Below are 21,805 nucleotides of genomic sequence, written 5' to 3'. Positions count from 1 at the left end.
CACAAGAGTTCCAATCTCTCTGCAACCTTGCCAGCATTTGTTATTTTCTGTCCTGTTGAACTTTGCTATTATTGCTGGGGTGAGATGATATCTCATCATTGTTTTGATTTGCATCTCTCTAATGACTAAAGGTAGCAAGCAATTCCTCATGTGTTTTTTGGCCACCAGCATATCATCTTTGGTGAAGTGTCTGTTCATGTCCGTTGCCCGTTTTTAAATTGGGTTGTTTGTCTTTTTGGTGTTGAGGTGTTTAAGTTTTCTTTAGATTTTGGAGATAAGTCTTTTTTCAGATATGTCATAGGCAAATATATTCTCCCAATCTGTAGGTTCCATGCCATAAATTAGATTTGCCCCTATGTTATCTTTGATGAATTTTATAGTTTTGGGTTTTACATTTAAGTCTTTGATCCAGCTTGAGTTTGTTTCTGTGTATGTGGTGAGGTATGGGTCTTGTTTCATTTTTCTGCAAGTGGATATCAAGTTTCACCAGCACCATTTATTTGTTAAAGAGGCTGTCTCTTCCCCATTTGGTGGGTTTTGGACCTTTGTCAAAGATAAGCTGTCCATAGATGGATGGGTCTATTTCTAGATTTTAGATTCTGTTCCATTGGTCTATCTGTCTATCATTGTACCAATACCATGCCGTTTTGACTATTGTGGATGTATAGTAGGTTTTGAGATCTGGGAGTGTGGGATCTCCCACTTTGTCCTTCTTCAGTAGTGCTCTGCTTATCCAAGGTCTCTTTCCTTTCCATATGAAGTTAGTAATTGGTTTTTCCATGTCCTTAAAAAATGTTGTTGGTATCTGGATTGGGATTGCATTAAATATGTAGATTGCTTTAGGTAGTATTGACATTTTCACAATATTCAGTCTACCTGGGAGCTCTAGTGGTGTAGTGCCTAAGGCATTTGACTGCTAACCACAAACAAGGCAGGTTCTTCCATTTATGTAGGTCTCTTGTTGTCTCTTGTAGCAGTGTTTTGTACTTTGCATAGGTTTTTTATGTCTCTGGTAAGATTTATGCCTAGACATGTTATCTTTTTAGTAGCTATTGTATATGGTATTGTTTCCCTTATTTTTTCCAGAGGTCTCTTTGTTGGTGTAGAGGAATCCAACTGATTTCTGTATGTTGACCTTGTATCCTGCCACTTTGCTCAACCTATTAGTTCTAGTAGTTTTTTGTTGAGTCTCTTGAGTTTTCTTTGTACAGGATCATATCATCCACAAATAGAGATAGTTTTACTTCTTCTTTGCCAATTTGGATTCCTTTTATTTCTCTTTCTTGCCTCATTGCCCTGGCCAGGACTCCAAATACAATGTTAAATAGAAGTGGTGATAGAGGGCATCCCTATCTGGTTCCCATTCATAAGTGGAATGCCTTGAATCTTTCTCCATTAATAATGATGTTGGCCATTGGCTTTGCATATATGCCTTTTATTATGTTGAGGAATTTCCCTTCTATCCCTATTTTGCTGAGAGTACTGAACAGGAACAGGTGCTGGATTTTATCAAATGCCTTTTCTGCATCAATTGATATAATCATATGGTTGCTTTGTTTTGTTTTGTTTAGGTGGTGGATTATATTGATTGTTTTGCTGATGTCGAACCATCCTTGCATACCAGGTATGAATCCCACTTGGTCAGGATGTATTATTTTTTTGATATGTTGTTAGATTCTGTTGGCTAGCATCTTGTTGAATATTTTTCCATCTATGTTCATGAGGGATATTGGTCTGTAGTTTTCCTTTTTAGTGATGTCTTTCCCTAGTTTGGGTACTAGTGTTATGCTTGCTTTGTAAAATGAGTTTGGAAGTATTCCATCTTTTTCTAGGTTCTGGAATAGCTTGAGTAGTAGAGGTGTCAACTCTTTCCTGAATATTTGGTAAAATTCTCCAGTGAAGCCATCAGGGCCAGGACTTTTCTTTGTGGGGAGTTTTTTATGATCTGTTCAATTTCTTGTTTTGTTATAGGTCTGTTCAAGTATTCTATCTCTGAGTGGGATAATTTAGGTAGGTCTTGTGATTCTAGAAACTTGTCCATCTCTTCTAGGTTCTCAAATCTGTTGGAGTACAGTTTTTCATAACAATCTCTCAGTATCTTTTTTATTTCAGTTGGTTCTGTTGTGGTGACACCCTTTTCGTTTACTGTTCTTGTAATTTCATCTTCTATTTATTTTCTTTTGGTAGATTTGCCAATGGTTTGTTGATTTTGTTAATCTTTTCAAAGAACCAGCTTCTTGTTTTGTTGATTTTCTCTGGTTTTTGTTTTCTGTTTTGTTTATTTCTGCTCTGAGCTTTATTATTTCCTTACTTCTGGATACTGTAGGGTTCTGTTGTTGTTCTTTTTCTAATTGTTGGAGTTGTTGAGTTAGAGTGTTAATTTTGTTTTTTTTTCTTCTTTTTTGATGTGTGCATTTATTGCTATAAACTGACCTCTGAGTGCTGCTTTCACTGTGTCCCATAGGTTTTAATAAGAAGTATTTTCATTTTCTTTTTTTTTCTAGGAATATTTTTATTTCACTCTTTATTTCTTCTATTACCCAGGAGTTTTTGAGCAGTGTATTATTCAACTTCTATGTTTGATGTTTTTTCCTTGATTTTCCTAGTATTACTTTTATATCATTGTTGTCCAAGAAGATGCTTTGTAGTATTTCAATGTGTTTTAGTTTATTGAGGCTTGTTTTTATGTCCTAACATTTGATCTATTTTGGAGAATGATCCATATACACTGGAGAAGAATGTGAATTGTACTTTCGATGTTTGGAGTGCCCTGTATATGTCTATGAGGTCAAATTGGTTGATTGTGTTGTTGAGTTTTTCTGTATCTTTGTTGAGTTTTTTTTTTTTTCCCTAGTTGATCTGTCCCTTCTTGAAAGTGGTGTGTTAAAGTCTCCTACTACTATTGTAGAGTTGTTTATTTTCCCTTTTAATTCAATTAATATTTGTTTAATGTATTTTAGATCACTTTCATTGGGTGCATGGATATTTATTATTGTAATGTCTTTTTAATCAATTGACCCTTTCAGCATCATATAGTGACCTTCATTGTCTCTTATGTTGTTTTTCACCTTAAAGTCTGTTTTATCAGAAATTAAAATTGCCACTGCTGCTCTTTTTTGGTTACCATTGGGTTGGTATATTTTTTTCCACACCTGAACTTTTAATTTGTTTTTATCTTTTTGTTTAAGGTGGGTCTCTTTTAGGCAGCATATTGATGGATCTTCTTTTCTTATCCAGTCTGCCACTCTCTTTTTCTCTTGATTGGTGCACTTAGTCCATTCACATTGAGTGTAATTAGTGATAGGTATGAATTGATTGCTGTCATTCTATTTTGGTTTTTTTTGTTGTTGTTGTTGTTGTGTTGTTGGAGTTTCCATGTCCACATACTTTTCTGTGCTGAGTTCATTTTGTTTTCAAGTGTTTCCTCTCTTTTCTTCTTTGTTGTTGGTTTTTTGCTTAATAAGCCCGTATGTTTTCCTTCTTTCTAGGTTTGCTTAGGAGGGTTGTTAATTTTCTCTGTGGTTACCTTGGAGTGAATTCTTGTCTCTATATTTTTGGAACAATCTGTTCTATAAGGACATTGTCCTGTTTCCCTCTTCATTTGGAAGTTTTGTACCTACAACTTTTATTTCCTCTATTTGCTTTATTGGGAGATCTGGTAGCATAGTGGCTAAGGGACTTGGCTGCTAACCAGAAGGCTGGCGGTTCAAACCCACCAGCCACTCTTCGGAAGGAAGATGGGGCAATCTACTTCTGTAGTGATATTGCCTCAGAAACCCAAGGAGGGGTCACTATGAGTCGAGTCTGACTTGATGGCACATAACAACAACAACATTTGCTTTGTTAGAAGCTCTAGTAGCATAGCGCCTAAGGCACTTGACTGCTAACCAGAAGGCTGGCAGTTGAAACACACCAGCCACTCTTTGGAAGGAAGGTTGGCAATCTACTTCCATAGTGATACCACCTTGAAAACCCAAGGAAGGGTTGCTATGAGTCAAGTCCGACTTGATGGCACATAACAACATTTGCTTTGTTGCTGGTGTCATGTGCAGATTGACTTCCTTGTTTTTTTGTGTACAGTGTTTTATGGGCTTAATTTGAGCATCTGTTTCTGATTTGGTTTTAGTGTAGTTGTCATGTGTCCTGATTTTGTTGTTCTCTGTTGTAGGTTCTCTATTGGAAGGACTTCCTTAACCATTTATTGTAGGGTTGGTCTGGTTTGCACAAAATGCCTTAATTTCTGTTTGTCTGAGAATGTCTTGATTTCACCCTCATATTTGATGGACAATTTGGCTGGATATAGGATTATTAGTTGGAAGTTCTTCTCCTTCAGTGATTCATATATGTTATCCCATTGCCTTCTTCCTTGTATGGTTTCTGCTGAGTAATCAGAACTGAGCCTAACTGCTTGTCCATTGTAGGTGACATTTCTTTTTTCCCAGGCTGCTCACAATATTTTTTCTTTGTCTTTGGTTTTGGAGAGTTTGATTATGGTATGTCTTGGTGACTTTCTCTTGGGATTTATCCTGTATGGGGTTCTTTGAGCCTCTTGGACAAATACCTTTTCTTCCTTCATGATATAGTGGAAATTTTCTGTTAGTAAGTCTTCCACAATTTTCTCAGTGTTTATTCACCTCTTCTTGTTCTGGAATTCCAATGAGGCATACATTGTTTCTTTTCATGTCATCCTATATAAGTCTTAGGTTCTCTTAATTTTTCTTAAATCTTTGTTCTGATTTTTCTTCATACATACTGGTGTCAAGGGATTTATCTTCTAATTGGGAAGTGTGTTCTTCACTCATTCTAGCCTATTCTTCTATGCCTCCACTGTGTTGTGTAATTCTGTAATTTTAGTATTTATCTTCTGGATTTCTAATTGCTGTTTTTGTATTAGTTCTGATTGTGTATTAATCTTGTTATTTTTTTCTTGAATGGTTTTCCTGAGTTCCTCAAGGTATTGTCTGTGTTCTCCTTGGTTCTGTTTGAGCTTTCCTTGAGCTCTTGTAGAGTTCTAGAAACATATCTTCTAAACTCCTTCTCGGATAATTCTACTGCCTCCTCTTTGTCCATGTTTCATGAGATTTTTGTTTGGGATTTTATTTCTATTGTCTTATCCTGTATTTTGTTTGATTTGAGGATGGCTGTTGTTTCCTAGACATTTTGAAGTTGTTGTCTTTAACTGTTAGTTAGGTACTGATTTGTTTTTCCTTGATTTTATGTTTTAATATTTTTGCAAAGGTGGAGTTAGTGTATTTTATTTTCTTGGTTATTAATTCAGGTGTGCTAAGTTACTCTGCTTGATTTTCTTCGTGATGATGGAATGACTGTGAAATGTGGATGCAGGTCTCTGTTCATCATGAAAGGGATTTAGGTTTGGGAAAAGCAGGTGTTGTGGTGGCTTAATGTGGTTCTCCTTTTGGGTGAGGCAGGAGAGAGGGAGGGAAAGGAGGAAGAAAAGAAAAAGAAAAGCTCCACATTGCCAGTAGCAAGTCCCCACTTTCCATGTTTCTGTGGTTTGGCTTGGCTGCTAATGATGATGTGATATTGTCACTCACAGACCCACAGTTCAAAATCAGCAAAGACCTCAATGGTTAGGGGGCCACTACTTTCTGCCTGGTTCAGAAAGCCACAAAAACCCCATACTCCAGGCCGCTGCATGCCAAAAAGCTGTCCTGGAAATGCTGGACCCCAGCCCCACATCGTGAGCTTGTCCCAGGGCCCACCCACCTGTGGTGTGCTTTCCTCTCTGCTCCCAAGTCAGTGGCAACCTAAGCCAGAGGGGTTTCTGCTCTACTTCTCAGAAATGTCACTCACCCACTTAGCACAGGTCCCAAGGTTACCAATAGGAGCTGCTGCTATGGGCAGACTGACTCTCTGGAACTGCTGCTGGCACCCTGGTGCTCCCGTTTCACTTCCCAGGGAGTTTTCCATTCCTCCGTCCCACTGGCTCATGTGCCACAGGGCAGATTCGTTTATTTATATTCTTTATTTATATTCTTCCTGCTTGTTTACTCTCCCTCTTTTTCTTTTTTCCTCCTTCTCCACTGAATCTAGCTGTCTCCAGCTTAATGTACTGTTGACAGCCCCAGAATCCCTGCTTCAAACTGCTGCACCTAGTTTTTCAGGCATTAAGTTGCTAGAGGAAATAAGCATGTGGGCTACCGGTAAGACACCATCTTCCAGTATCAATCCATCTTGTTGAGGGGTCCCCTTTTTTGCTGACCCTCCACTTCTGGCAACATCACCAAGGTAGGTGAGATGATGTTTGGCCATTTTTGCTACCAAGGAGCATTCCGACTGCACTTTTCCAGGAGAGATTTGTTGGTTCTTCTGGCAGTCTGTGGTACTTTCAGTATTCTTCAGCAACACCACAACTCAAAAGCATCAACTTTTCTTTGGTCTTCCTTATTCATTGTCCAGCTTTCACATGCATATGAAGTGACTGAAAATACCAGGGCTTGGGTTAGGCACACCTTTGCCTGAGGCATTTGACTGCAAACCAGAAGGTTGGTGGTGCAAACCCCCAGCCACTCCTCAGAAGGAAGACTGGGCAATCTACTTCTGTAGAGATGTTGTTGTTGTTGTTGTTATGTGCCGTCGAGTCGGCCCGACTCATAGCGACCCCTCCTTGGGTTTCCAAGGTAGTACCACTACGGAAGTACTTCCTTCCAAGGAGTGGCTGGTGGGTTTGAACCGCCAGCCTTCTGGTTAGCAGTCAAGTGCTTTAGCCACTATGCTACCAGAGCTCCTAGATACTGCCTCAGAAATCTAAGGAGTGGTTGCTATGAGTCAGAACCTACTCGGTACCAGTGCCTTTGGTTTTAGTCTTCAAAGTAACATTATTGTTCTTCAACACATTAAAGAGGTCTATTGCAGCAGCTCTGCCCAGTGCAATACAAAGTCTGATTTCTTGACAGCTGCTCCCATCAGTGTTGATTGTGGATCCAAGTAAAATGAAATATTTTACAACCTCAATCTTTTCTCCATTTATTGTGATGCTGCTTATTGGTCCACTTGTGAGCATTTTTGTTTTCTTTATGTTGAAGTATAATCCATACTGAAAATTGTAGTCTTTAATCTTCATCAATAAGTGTTTCAAGTTATCTTCACTTTCAACAAGCAATGTTGTGTCATCTGCATATCCTGAGATTTTTCTCCATATACTCCAGCTTCTTGAATTATTTGTTCAACATACAGATTGAGAAGGATAGAACCTTGATGTATATCATTTCAGATTTTAAATCATGCTATTTTCCCTTGTCCCATTTGAGCAACAGCCTCCTGGTCTATGTAAAGGTTCCTCATGAGCACAATTAAGTGCTCTGGAATTCACATTCTTCACAAAGTTATCTGTACTTTGTTATGATACACACAGTTGAATGTTTTTGTGTCGTCAATAAAACACAAGTAAACATCTTTCTGGTATTCTTTGCTTTCAGTCAAAATCAATCTGACATCAGCAATGATATCCCTTGTTTCATGTTCTCTTCTGAATCCAGCTTGCATTTCTGGAAGTTCCCTGTCAATATACTGCTGCAACTGTATTTGAATCATCTTCAGCAAAATTTTACTGTGTGTGATATTAATGATATTGTTTGATAATTTCCACATTCTGTTGGATCACTTTTCTTTGATGGGCACAAATATCAATGTCTTCCAGTCAGTTGGCCAGATAGCTGTCTTCCAAATTACTTGGCATAGACAAATAAGTACCTCCAGAGCAACATCCATTTGTTAAAACATCTCAGTGGGTATTCTATCAATTTCTGGAGCCTTGTTTTTAACCAATGCCTTCTATGCAGCTTTGACTTCTTCCTTCAATACCATTGGTTCTTGATCATATGCCACCTCCTGAAATAGTTGAACATCCACTAATTCTTTTTGTACAGTGACTCTGTGTATTCCTTCCATCTTCTTTTGATGCTTCCTGCATCATTCACTATTTTGCCCATAGAATCCTTCAATATTGCAACTTGAGGCTTCAAGTTTTTCTTCAGTTATGCCTGCTTGAGACATGTTGAGAATGTTCTTCCCTTTTTGTATTCTAACTCCAGGTCTTTGCACATTTCATTATAATAATTGACTTTGTCTTCCCAAACTGCTTTTTGAAATCTTCTGTCCAACTCTTTTATCTTATCATTTCTTCCATTTCCTTTGGCTTCTCTCTTCTCAAGAGTAAGTTTCAGAGTCTCTTCTGACATCCATTTTGGTCTTTTCTTCCTTTCCTGTCCTTTCTTCATGTATGATGCTCTTGGTATCATCCCACAATTCCTCTGGTTTCCAATCATTGGTTTGCAAAGTGCCAAATCTATTCTTCAGATGGTCTCTAAATTTAGGTAGGATATAATCAAGTTCTAATGTTGGCTATCATGGACTTCTTCTAATTGTCTTCAACTTCAGCTTGAATTTCCATACAAGCAATTGATGGTGTGTTCCACAGTCAGCTCCTACCCTTGTTTTGGCTGAAGATATTGAGGTTTTCCTTTGCCTCTTTCTAAAGATGTACTTAATTTAATTTCTACATATTCTATCTAGCAAGGTCTACATGTATAGCCACCATTTATGTTGTTTATAAAAGGTATTTGCAATGAAAAAGTCATTGGTCTTGCAAAATTCTATCATGTGATCTCCAGCATCATTTCTATCACCAAGGCCATATTTTCCAACTATGAATGATTCTTGTTTGCTTCCACCTTTTGCCTTCCAACCACAAATAATCATCAATACATCTTGATTGCATGTTTGGTCAATTTCAGACTGCAGAAATTAATAAAAATCTTCAATTTTTTCATCTTTGGCTTCAGTGGTTGGTGCATCAATTTGAATAATAGTTGTATTAACTGGTTTCTGACTCATAGTGACCCCTCCTTGGGTTTCTGAGGCAGTATCTCTATGGAAGTAGATCACCCAATCTTCCTTCCTAAGGAATGACTGGTGGGTTTGAACTGCCAGCCTTCTGGTTAGCCATCAAATGCTGTAGGCACTATGCCTCCAGAGCTCCTTGTTAGGAGTATGGATAGTATCCTATCACTCACAATGTTGTACTTCAGGACAGATCTAGAAACATTTTTTGTGACAATGAATGCCACATCATTTCCTTTTAATTTGTTATTCCTGGCATAGCACATGATATGATTAATTCAAAATGGCCAGTACCAGCCCATTTCAACTCACTAATGCCTAGGATATAGATATTTATTTTCCTAGATTCATATTTCTTACATTCCATGTTCTGATTATTAATGGATATTTTCAGCTGTTTCTTATCATTTTGGCTGTAAAGACTTACACCCTTAGATACCCTATGGGGCAGTTCTACACTGTCATGTAGTGTCACTATGAGTCAAAATTGAATCAATGGCAGTAGGGTCTTTTCTTCTTTGTAAGAAAAATCTGGTTTCTGGATGAGGAACCAAGGCATGGAGATGTTAAGTAAGATGCATAGCTGGTAAGCATTAGAGCTAGACTTAGAGTCAGGATCCCCACCAACTCTCTGAATTTTTCACAGTGTCACCTCCAGGGCACTACTGGCCCTTTCACCTTACAGAATTTGGCTGCCTATGACTTCATCTTCTGAAAGACTCCCTGAGATGCAGATTACTAAAGAGCTCTGGTAACATAGTGGCTAAGGCACTTGGCTGCTAACCAGAAGGCTGGTGGTTCAAACCCACCAGCCACTCCTCGGAAGGAAGATGGGGCAACCTACTTCTGTAGTGATACTGCCTTGGAAACCCAAAGAGGGGTCACTATGAGTCAGGTCCGACTCAACAGCACATAACAACAACAAAGGGCTGATAATTATTGTTGAGATTTTCATAATGTGATGAATATTTCATATATATATTTTATTTATATGAAGCTTATCACTAGTTGGTAATAAACTAATAACTGATTTTTTTTTTTTTTGTATTTAACACTAAACATTCACTTTTTATTCTCAGACTGAAATCATACTTTCCATCAAAATCTTTTTATTTTAAAAATGGAAGTTCAAGTTTTATAAATTTAGAAAAAAATTGATATTAAGAATGGCAATGCCTTACACTTATATAGGGATTTATTGCTCATAAAGTGCTTCCACATTTATTATCTCATTTGACCATCACTACAGTCCTCTGAGAGAAAGAGTGTTGGTCCATTGCTTCATTTTACAGATGTGAAAAAAGACACATAAAAAGATCTAAATGGCTCATTAAGTTCCCTTTAAAAAAAAAATTATTATTATTTGCATGAAAGTTTACAGAGTAAATTCATTTTCCATACAATGGTTCATACACATTTTGTTTCATGATATTGATTGCAATCCCCACAATGCAACAGCCCTCCTCCCACTTCCTCACTATGGCTACCTTTTCCTTGTGTCCCCTTTTAAGTTCCCTTTATAAAGTCATAGCTAGTAAGGTAGAGGGACTATAATTAGAGGTTGTTTTGTTTTTTTTTTAATTTTTAACTACAAATCGAAGATTATTGATGAGCTCTCATTAGTAAGATGAGGCTTGTGAGTCTTCCTGATTTTATCTAAGAAAGTATAGGTAGTCCCTGGTTACCAATATCCAACTTATGTAAAACCCATAGTTAGGAATCAACCCCTAAAAAGCCTATTATATTAAAAATTTGAGTTACATACAATGCTTTGTAATAATAAACAATGACTACTTTTCTCATCAAATAAGATTATTACTGTATTATTATGGTAAAGATGTTTTAGTGTATATGGAAATGTTTCTTTTTTTTATGAATAGAAAAGTATACCACATATTACACAATAAGACAAACATTTGACTGATTTAAGGTACCATACCTAATTAAATGTTCCAACTTACGTACCGGACTTAAAGATACACTTAGGAATGGAACCTCATTCCTAATCCAGGAACTCCTGTATCCTGTAGCATCCCATGATTGTGTCAATGCCACACGGTTCAATATGATATCCTGAGGAAGAATGCCAAATGCAGTTCCCAACATCTCAAAAATTTCCTACGGTTCAGCAATCTCCTCATATATAGTGAAATTTGATTTTGTTTTTTGGAATGAATTTGACATCTGGTTTGTGCTGCACTTGTTTTGCCAAAACAACATGGACGAATAAAAGAGGGAGGGAGAGAAGGAAGGCAGACAAGAAAGAAAGAGAGCATTCCAAGCTGTCAAATTACCTGGCTATTAAAGACTGTTATCAGTCCTTTTTGAGATGCTGCTATTAGTAAATCCAGTTGAGGAATCTTGACAATGGACTTAATCACATCCCGTCTTCTACTACCTGTCAATGGCATAATACTCATTTCAACTTCCAGCAGTAAATATCCTAAAGCTCATTTGTTAGATTTGTTTATTAAAAAAAGGAAAAGAAAAATATAACAGCCAATTTTTTTTGCAAGAAAGCCCTGAGTTACTTAAAAATTAAAGTGGAATGCAACCATAAAAATCAGCTACAATTGCATTTTAATTATCTCCAGAGATATTAATCTAAAAATGTAGAGAATTCACATAAAAATATGTAAGACACACACAGGTATATGAACACAGATGCATATTTCACAGAGCATGAATTTTTTTTAAACACCTTTTGAAATCACTTCTATTTTGAGATTATCATATTTCCTAGGATTTTTTTTTGAAATGTCACCATCATGGTTTACAAAGAATCCAGTATAAAATAAACTACTCATATTTTAATGTTTGTTATTACTGATAATTCAATATTGTATATGCAAAAGTGTTTATCTTTGTTGTTTGTACCTCTTATGCACGTATCTGTTTCTTCCTTTTCCTTAGTAGTATTATGTTGATCACTTGCCTTTGGTATATTACCTTCCCCTTCACCCAAATCAATACTTGTCTCCTACTTAGCTAGCAATTTTCCCTCCAATCCCCTCCCATCCCTGGTAACCAGCAAAGAAAATTTCCTTCCATATATAAACCTTTTCTTGACGTTTTACAATAGTGGACTAATAGTCCCTTGTCAGATAGTCATTGCTGAATATTTATTCCCAATCTGTGTGTTCTCTTTTTATTCTTGTGCAGAAGTCTTTTGATACATATAAGAAATTAGTTTTTAGAAGATCCCAAACATCTAGTTTATCTTCAGCTGTTTGTGCATATTGGCTTATACTTGATAGTCTATTTATGCCATACATTAAGGCCCTTAAGTTTGACCCTAATTTTTTCTTTGATGAATTTTTTAGTTTTAGGTTTCACATTTAAGTCTTTGATCCATCTGGAGTTAGTTTTTGTGTATGGTATGAGGTATGGATCTTGTTTCATTTTTCTTCAAATGGATATTCAGTTTTGCCAGAACCACTTGTTAAAGAAACTATCTCTTCCCTACTCAATGGATTTTGGCCCTTTGTCAAAGATCAGCTAACAATAGGTGGATGGATATATTTCTGAGTTCTCAATTATGTTCCACTAGTCTATGTGTCTGTTGTTGTACCAATACCAGGCTGTTTTGATTATTGTGGCTGAATAATAGGTTTTCATCTACGAGTGTGAGACCTTCTACTTTGTTCTTCTTAAGTAGTGCTTTGCTTATCTGAGGTCTCTTTCTTTTCCGTATAAAATTAGGAGCTCTGGTGATGTAGCGCCTAAGGCATTTGACTGATAACCCAAAGGCTGGTGATTCAAACCCACCAGCTACTCCTCAGAAGGAAGATTTGGCAATCTACTTCCATAGTGATACCACCTCGGAAAACCAAGGAGTTGCTGAGTCAGAAACAAATCGACGGCAGTGATTAGGGACTGGTTTTTCCATGTCCTTCAAGAATATTGATGGAATCTGGATTGGGATTGCATTGAATGTATAGATTGCTTTGGGTAGTATTGACATTTTCACAGTGTTCAATCTCTGTACCCATGAGCATGGTATATTCTTCCATTTAGGTAGATTTCTTATAATTTCTTGAAGTAGTTTTGTAGTTTTCTTTGTATAGGTGTTTTGTGTTCCTATTAAGATTTATTCTCAAGTATTTTATCTTTTTTTGGCAGCTATTGTAAATGTTATTGATTTCTTTATTTCCTTTTCAGAGATCTCTTTGCTGGTGTAGAGGAATACAACCGATTTTTGTATATTGATCTTACTACTATGCTAAATCTTTCAATAAGTACCAGTAATTTTCTTGCTGAATCTCCTGGGTTTTCTATGTATAGGACTATATCATCTTCAGATAGAGACAGTTTTACTTCTTCCTTACCAATCTGAATGCCTGTGATTTCCCTTTTTTGCTTTATTGCCTGGCTAAGACCTCTAATGAATGTTGGGCAATCTACTTCTGAGGCAGAAACCCAAGGAGGGGTCACTAAGAGTCAGGTCCAATTCGACGGCACATAACAACAACAAGAGACTTCTAATACAATGTTGAATAGAAATGGTAATAGAGGCATCCTTGTCTGTTTCCTGTTCACAAGGGAAATGGTTTCAGTCTCTCTCCATTGAGAATAATGTTGGCTGTTGGTTTTGCATATATGCCCTTTATTATGTTGAGGAATGTCACTTCTACTCCTATTCTTCTGAGAGGGTTTACCAGGAATGGGTGTTGAATTTTATCAACTGCCTTTTCTGCATCAATTAATATGATCTTGTGATTGTTTTCCTTATTTTTCTTATGTGATGGATGATATTGATTATTTTTCTAATGTTGAACCATACTTGCATACCTGGTATGAACCTCACTTGGTCATGATGTATTATTTGTTTGATATATTGTTGGAGTCTATTGGATAGAATTTTGCTGAAGATTTCTGTTTATATTCATGAGAGATATTGGTCTGTAGTTTTCCTTTTTAGCAGTGTCTTTGCCTGGTTTTTGTATCAGGGTTATGCTTACTTCATAAAATGAATTTAGAGGATTCCATCTTTTTCTGTGTTTTGTAATAGTTTGAGTAGGATTAGTGTCAGCTCTTTGAATGTTTGGTAGAATTCTCCAGTGAAACTGTCTGGGCCAGGACTTTTTTTGTTGGTAATTTTTTAATGACCTGTTCAATTTCTTCTTTTGTTACAGGTCTGTTCAAATTCTATACCTCAGTAGGCATTAGTTTAGGTAAGTAGTGTGTTTCTAGAAATCTGTCCCTTTCTCCTAGATTTTCAAATTTGTTGGAGTACAGTTCTTTATAATATCCTGATATTATCCTTTGTTTATTTCAGTTAGTTCTGTTATGACATCACCCAATTCATATCTTGTTCTTGTTATTTACATCTTCATCTTCCTTTCCTTTGAAGTGGTTTGTCAATTTTATTAATCTTTTCAAAGAACCAAGTTCTAGTCTTGTTGATTTTATCTATTGTCTTTCTATTTTCTCTTTCATTTATGTCTGCTCCAATCTTTATTTATTTTCTTCTGGAGACTGTGGGCCTTTTTTTTTTTTTTTTTTGCTGCTCTTTTACTAATTTTTGGAGATGTTGGGTTAAGGTGCTGATTTTGGCTCTTTCTTATTTTCTGATGTGTGCATTTGTTATAAATTCCCCTCAGATCATTGCTTTTCCTGTGTTCCCCAAATTTTGGTACGTTGTGTTTCATTTTTGCTTGATTCAAGAAAATTTTTAATTTCCTTTTTTGTTTCTTCTATTACCTTAAGAGTGCTGGTAGTATAGTGCCTGCGGCACTTGACTGCTAACTCCTCGGAAGGAAGGTTGAGTAATCTACTTCCATAGTGCTACTGCCTCGGAAACCCAAGGAGGGGTTCATATGAGTCGAGTCCAACTCGATGGCACATAACAACAACAACATTACCCAGTGGTTTTTAAGGAGGGTGCTATTCAGTTTCCACATGTTTGTTCTTTTTCCATTAATCTTCCAATTGTTGATTTCTAATTTTATAATATTGTGATCTGAGAAGATACTTTGCAGTATTTCAATGCTTTTAAATTTATTGAGGCTAGCTTTGTGCCCTAACATGTAGTCTGAAGAATGTTCCATGTGTGCTGGAAAAGAAGGTATATTTTGCTATTTGGGGGTGAAGTACTCTGTAGATGTCTATAAGGTCAAGTTGGTTGCCTGTATTGTTAATTCTTCTGTGTCTCTGTTGAATTTCATTCCAATTCTAACTTTCATTGAAAGTAATGTATTAAGCTCTCCTATGATTACTTTTAGGAGCTCTCATGGTGTAGTGCCTAAGGCATTTGAATGCTAACCAGAAGGCTGGAGGTTCAAACCCACTACCCACTCCTCAGAAGGAAGATTAGGCAATCAATTTCAGTAGTAATACCGCCTTGGAAACCCAAGGAGGGGTCGCTATGAGTCAGATCTGACTCAATGGCAGTGATGTTTTTTTTTTTTTTTTTTTTTAATTACTACTTTGGAGGCATCTATTTGTCTTTTCAATTCTGTTAAAGTCTGATATGGCAATTTGGGGTGTTTTCATTGGGTACGTATTTATTATGGTTATGTCCTCTTTTTCAAATGAACTTTTAATAATTATATAATGTCCTTCCTTGTCTCTTATGGGGGTTTTTGTTTTAAAGTCAATTTTATCAGATATTAATAGTGCCACTCCTGTTCTTTTTTCATTGCCATTTGCTTGAAATACCTTCCTCCAACCTTTAATTTTTAGTCTATTTTTGGCTTTGTGTCTAAGGGAAGTATCTTGTAGACAACATATTGATGTGTCCTGTTTTCTTATCCAGTCTGCAAATCTCTGTCTCTTGAGTGATCCATGTAATCCCCTTACAATCAATGTAATCATTGACAAGTATGAATTTGTTGCTGTCATTTTGTTATGTGTTATTTTCTGGTGTTGGCTGATTTCTTTGTTCCATATAATTTCCTGTGCTGAGATCATTTGGTTTGTGAATTATGTTATCATTTCCTCCATTGCTATTGTTTTAGTACTTGCTAAATATTTGTGTGTCTCCTCTTTTTTATTTTGATGAGAAAGTTTAGAATTTTTCTTTCAGGTTACTCTATGATTTATAATTTCCTTCCCAAGTTTAGAACTGTCTGTTTTATCTTGCAATTGTCTTGAATTCCTTACCATTTGGAAGTTCTATACCTATGCCTATACCTTCTCTTGTTTTGTAGTTGTCCTTATTTGCCAATTGATGCCTCTGGTTCCCTATTTACAGTCTTGTAAGTTTATTTTACTTCAGATACTTCTATTACTGGGTTGGTTTCTGGGTTATGTCATCATGTGTATTAATCAGTTCCTGTCTGCTGTTGTTGGTTCTTGTCCAAAGGACTCCCTTTAGCAACTCTTGTAAGCTTAGTCTAGTTTAAACAAATTCCCTTAATTTCTGTTTATCTGGAAGTGTACTAATTTTACTGTTACATTTGAGGAACAATTTTGCTGGGCATATAATTCTTGATTGGCTTTTTTTTTTCCTTTAGGATTTTATGTATATATTATCCCATTGCCTTCTTGCCTGCATGGTTTCTTCCAAGAAATTTGAGCTTAGTCTTATTGGTTGCCCTTTGTAGATAACTTTTCATTTTTTTTCACGCTGCTTTCAGGATTCTTTCTTTGTCTTTTGTTTTGGTGAGTTTGATTATAATACATCTCAGTGATATTCTTTTGGGGTCTATCCTGTTTAAGGTTCACTGAATTTCTTGAATGGATATCATCTTGTCTTTCATATTAGGGAAATTTTCTTCCAACAAATCTCTGACAATTTTCTCTGTGGTTTCATTTGTCTCTTCCTGTTCTGGAATTCCGATTACATGTAAATTATTCCTCTTGATAGTATTCCACATGTTTTGGTTACCTCTAGTGCTACTCTAACAGAAGATACCATAAATGGGAAGGCTTAAACAAAAAGGAATTTATTATCTTACAGTTTTGGAGGTTAGAAGTCCAAGTTCAAAGTGCCAGCTCTAAGGGCTGGGTGAAAGCCCTTCAACCTTCGGCTTTCAGCTCTGCCTCTTGCTCCTGGCCCACTGGAACTAAAGATGCCTCTTCACTCACGTAGCTGCTGGCTTCTGAGGCTAACAAGCCCAAGGTTGACAAATAAAATGGCACAGTCCCAATATTGCCACACAATACTGCAGACCACTAGTTCAAGTCCAGAGAGAGTCCCAAGATCAGTAGGAAACATGGCAGGCTACCTAAATGAAGACTTAGCTACATGCAGCATCCAAGCATGCCAAGAAACTAAATAGACCTTTCTCAAAACTTCTTCTTATGTACTAGAAGCAGACCACATCCCTAAGGCAGGTACACAGTTGCTCCTATAAATTTCACCATGGAGTTGATTAGCAATGTCATCACAAGGAATAACTACAACCAGCCACTCAATACTAGGTCCAGCCAAATTGACACATAAGCTTAACTAACACAGCACATGAATTTTAGGATTTCTTCATTTTATTTATTATTTTAATCTTATTTCTGATTGATCCCTTAATGAAGTAACTTTCAGGTATTTCTCTTCAATCTCATTAATTCTGTCATCCTTTGATTCAATTCTACTTTTTTGCCCATTCATTGTGTTATCTACGTCTAAAACCTTAGCATTAAACTTTTGGATTTCTATTGGTTTTGTATTGTTTCTAATTTGTGGTTTATTTTGTCAATTTGTTCTTGTATTGTTTCCCTAAATTGTTCTAGAGTTTTGTTTGTGTTTTCCTTATCAGTGTTTTCCTTGATCTGTCTCTCAATCCATTGAAGGTACCTAAATATAATTCTGTTGAACGCCTTATTAGGCAGTTCGAATGCTACTTCTTCCTCAGAGAGGTTTTCTGAGTCTGTATCTTGGTTCCTTGTTTGTACTACCTTACCTTGCTTCTTTGTGTGGTCTGGATGGTCTGTTGTCTCCAAGATATTGTGACAATGTATTTATATTTAATTGTTGATTTTATATTAGTGTCATTCACCCAGGGTTTTTTTGTTTTGTTTTGTTTTTTGATATATCTATGTGAGCCGAGTACTGTGCTCCTCTATTTGTTTATTGGTAGCATTTAGGCACTCACCACCTGTCTCCTGATGGGTGTGATAGAGAATAAGAGTATGTATACAGATCTGTTAGCTGTTCAGAGCTGTACAGAGCAGTTGAGGCCATCATCTATCACTGGTCAGTTGGTAAAGAAGCAAGTGATGCCCCTCATTCAGTGGGTGGGGCTGCAGGAGATGTAGGTATCATTGGATCATGTGGACATGGTTACTGTTTTATATATATATAACAATATTGGGGGGCAGGTAATAAGACAAAAAAAGCAAGAGCAAAAGAATAATAAAGAAAAATGAAAACTGTAAAAGAAAAACAAGGTATGGGGAGGACCAAAATAAAGAAAACAGAAAGGAAGAAGGAAAAAGGAAGAGAAAATAAAAAACAAAAAACAAGAACCAAGAAAGAGAAAGAGAGAAAAAAAAGTTAAAAGGAAGAAAAAAAGAATAATTTTAGAACAAACAAAACAAAACTGGGTGGTGGGGGGACAGGGCACACCGACCTTGTCCAGGCATAAAGACCAGGATGGACTTCCTGCCAGTCCAGAAGGTTGGTGGAGGTGGGGAATGAGCATGCTTTCATTCACCAAGCACGTTGGGGTATAAGAGTAACAAGAGGAATATCATACCTTTCCGGTGCTCAGCCTCCAGGGCAGTTGCCTGTGCTGTCCTCAGTAAGCAGAGCCTATTTTTAGGTAGCTTCTAGGATCTGAACACCACTTACAAATATTCAAAATGGCCAAGCTACTTACAAATATTCAAAACAGCTACATCTTCAGGACAGTTGAAAGTCTACAGCTCTGTTTTCCTCCTTATTCACTGTTTTCCTTCCTAGTCTTCAGCCACCAGTGCAGTTGCCCATGAAGTCCTTGGTGAGCAGAGCTGATTCTTAGGTTGCTGCCCAGATTGGAATGCCACTTACTTGTAAATATTCAAATTGATCATGCCTTCAGAACATCCAACAGTCTGCTTCTCCATTTGTCTCCTTCTTCACTAATTTCATTCATGTTTTTCTACTAGTTGATATTTAATCCACTTCTTCTTTCTTCCCTTCAAAGCTCAGGGTTCCAGGATTATCTTCTGTATCTGTTTCAACTGTTTTTGTTGTTGTTGTTGTTGTTTCTTCATTGCACAGGGTCTTCATAGCTTGTCTGCCTATTCTGGCATCTTGCCAGAAGTCTCTTCAATGTTTTAAATTTTTCTAATGTGGTGTTGGATTCTATTGGCTGGGATTTTGATGTTTATATTCATAAAGGTTGTTGTTGTTGTTGTTATGTGTCATTGGATCCGACTCACAGCGACCCCTCCTTGGGTTTCTGAGGCGGTATCTCTACAAAAGTAGATTGCCCAACCTTCCTTCCAAGGAGTGGCTGGTGGGTTTGAACTGCCAGCCTTCTGGTTAGCAGTCAAGTGCCTTAGGCACTACCCTACCAGAGCTCCTCCATGAAGGTTATTGTTCTATAATTTACCTCTGTATTAGTATTTTTGCCTGGCATTAGTATCAGAGTTATGCTTGCTTCATAGAATGAATTTGGGAGTATTCCATTCTTTTCTATGTTCTGGAACAGTTGTATAGAGTTTGTGTCAGCTCTTCTTTTTTTTGTATTGGGAGATTTTTTATGATTTTTTTTTTTTTTTTTTTAGTGTTTTCTTTTGTAATGGATCTGTTCATATATTGTACCTCAGTCTTTGTTACTTTAGGTAGGTTGTCCATTTCTAAGGTTTACAAATTTGTTGGAGTACAGTTTCTCATTGTATTATCTTATTATCCATTTCATTTCATTTGTGACATTGTTCATTGCATTTCTTGTTCATGTTATTTGCATCTTCTCAGTCTTTTCCTTTGTTAAATTTGCCAGTGGTTTGTTTAAAAATATTTTAAAAGTAATAAGATTCCATTTGATACTGTGGCATGTGTTGCTGAGATGCCATTACAGAGAGCCTTAACTTGAGTTCAACTTCTTCAGGAAGACATGAAAATTTTTTCATCTCATAGTTTCTATTTAGTTTCTTTCAGTGCAATGAAAACATTTCAATCTCAACTGCAAGTACTGTTTCCTCTGACACTGTATATGAAGCTGCCCCAGTTATAAAGTATAGAGTAAATAAATAAACTGAATCATGATTCTAGCCATTAATTTCAGGAAATATTAAAACACATACTAATTTTTAAGGTAAATTTAAAATATCACCTGAAATTACAACTCGTTGTTTTCTAGAAACAAGGAAAACCAAATTTTCTTCATCCATCTGGGAAGCAAGCTTATCTTCATCTGAGCAGGAGTATCCAAAGATCTAAAATCCAAAAAATATATACAAATACACACAGTATCTTAGAATTGTCTGAAAAGTAGCATAAGATATTGGCCGAATTTGAAATCTAATTTGGATTAGTAGCACTGTGTTAAAAATGTCAGGATTTCTTTACACCAAAAAGAGTATATTCAATAAACTGTATGCTGAGGAGGTTTTATTATTGAGCCAAAATCAAAACATATCAAAACCTGTTGCCATCTAGTTTATTACAACTCATGGCAGCCCCATGTATGTAGAGTGAAACAGCTCCATAGGTTTTTCTAGCTTTTCAGAAGCAGGTCACTAGGCTTGCTTTCTTAGTTAGCTCTGGGTTAATCATCCAGTGCTTAATCTTTTGGTTAGAAGCTGAGAACTCAACTGTTTGTGCCACCCAGAGACTCCTTCATTACTGAGGAAGCACTAATTTTTCCTCCCAATATATGAACCCAGGTGCCAGGCTGGTGTCACTCCTCAGACTGATAGATCTGTTAAGAGCTGGCACTTACGCAGAAATCAAATCAGCCTTCATCAGGCAAGGCCTCTACCAGGAACCTTGACATTGAATTTGATCACTCATTTAGGGCTATTCTTACCCATTTTCCAGGACGATTTTCACCCCTTTTGGAGGGTAGTTTGGAACTTAGAAGACTGTGTAATTTATTTATTAAACTTTCCAAATCCTACTCATAGACCTTGCATGATAATAAAAAATAATGAAAGAGTACCTTGAAAAATAAAAATGTTCTTCATTTGGGAATAAATTGACAAATCATACAACTCTGTGAACTTTGAAAAATAAGATTGCTGTTCTTATATTGTCTTATAATAAACAAAAATACAATTCTTTTAAATTAATGGAATTTACCAATATTTCTTGTTATAGAGTTGAGACTAATTGATGTTAATGAATAAATGGAATGAACCAGTATTGATGTGAATGAATGAATGGAATGAATTTCTGAAGCATTAATGGGCAATATGAACCACTTGGGAATGCTGTTAAAAGGCAAATTTGATTCCATAGATCTGGGGTATGGCCTGAGAGTCTGCATTTCTAATAATGGTACTATTACTTCTCTGACCACCCTTTGAGTATAAAGGAACCAGTGACTCAGTAACTCAACTCAAAGTAAATCAAAACTAGCTATGTATCAATTTGTTCTATCAACACTTTGCTTATTTTGATGCTATGTGATGTCTTAGCATTATATTTGAACATTTCTCCTTTCATCAGTTGCTTCACAAATCTTACTTCTTCTTTTACACACCCTCACATCAAAACCCCACAACATGAAATGATTCCAAACCAAACTTGTTGCCATTGAGTAAATTTCAACTCATGTTATTGTTGTTAGGTACAATAAAGTCACCTCCAACTCACAGAGACCTTATGTACAACAGAATTAAACAATCCTTGCTATGCTTGATTCCCCATCACTGCAGCCACTGTATCAATCCATCTCATGGAGGTTCTTCCTCTTTTTCACTAACCCTCTGCTTTACCAAGCATGATATCTTTCTCCAGGGAATGGTCTTTTCTGACAACATGACCAAAGCAAGTGAGACAAAGTCTGGCCATTCTCACTTTTAAGGAGCATTCCAGCTATAAATTGGGATTGAGTTGATGGCAGTGAAGTTT

General features: G+C 36.6%; 1 protein-coding gene across 1 annotated transcript in view; it reads right to left on the bottom strand.

Annotated features, from left to right (window-relative positions):
* The window catches only part of WDR64 (WD repeat domain 64), a 363,829-nt gene that overhangs the window by 314,628 nt on the left and 27,396 nt on the right, over positions 1 to 21,805 (bottom strand). The window contains exons 3-4 of the mRNA XM_042781201.1: positions 20,064 to 20,166; positions 11,157 to 11,260 (exon numbers count right to left, since the gene is read on the bottom strand). Coding sequence (XP_042637135.1) covers positions 11,157 to 11,260; positions 20,064 to 20,166 — 207 coding nt within the window. The remainder of the gene's footprint in view (positions 1 to 11,156; positions 11,261 to 20,063; positions 20,167 to 21,805) is intronic.

Source organism: Orycteropus afer, unplaced genomic scaffold, assembly GCF_000298275.1.
Source record: "Orycteropus afer afer isolate SDZICR_OR568_19922 unplaced genomic scaffold, OryAfe1.0 scaffold00096, whole genome shotgun sequence".
NCBI lineage: Eukaryota > Metazoa > Chordata > Mammalia > Tubulidentata > Orycteropodidae > Orycteropus > Orycteropus afer.
Note: the sequence above shows the minus strand (reverse complement) of the source record. Positions and strands in the feature narration are given on the sequence as shown.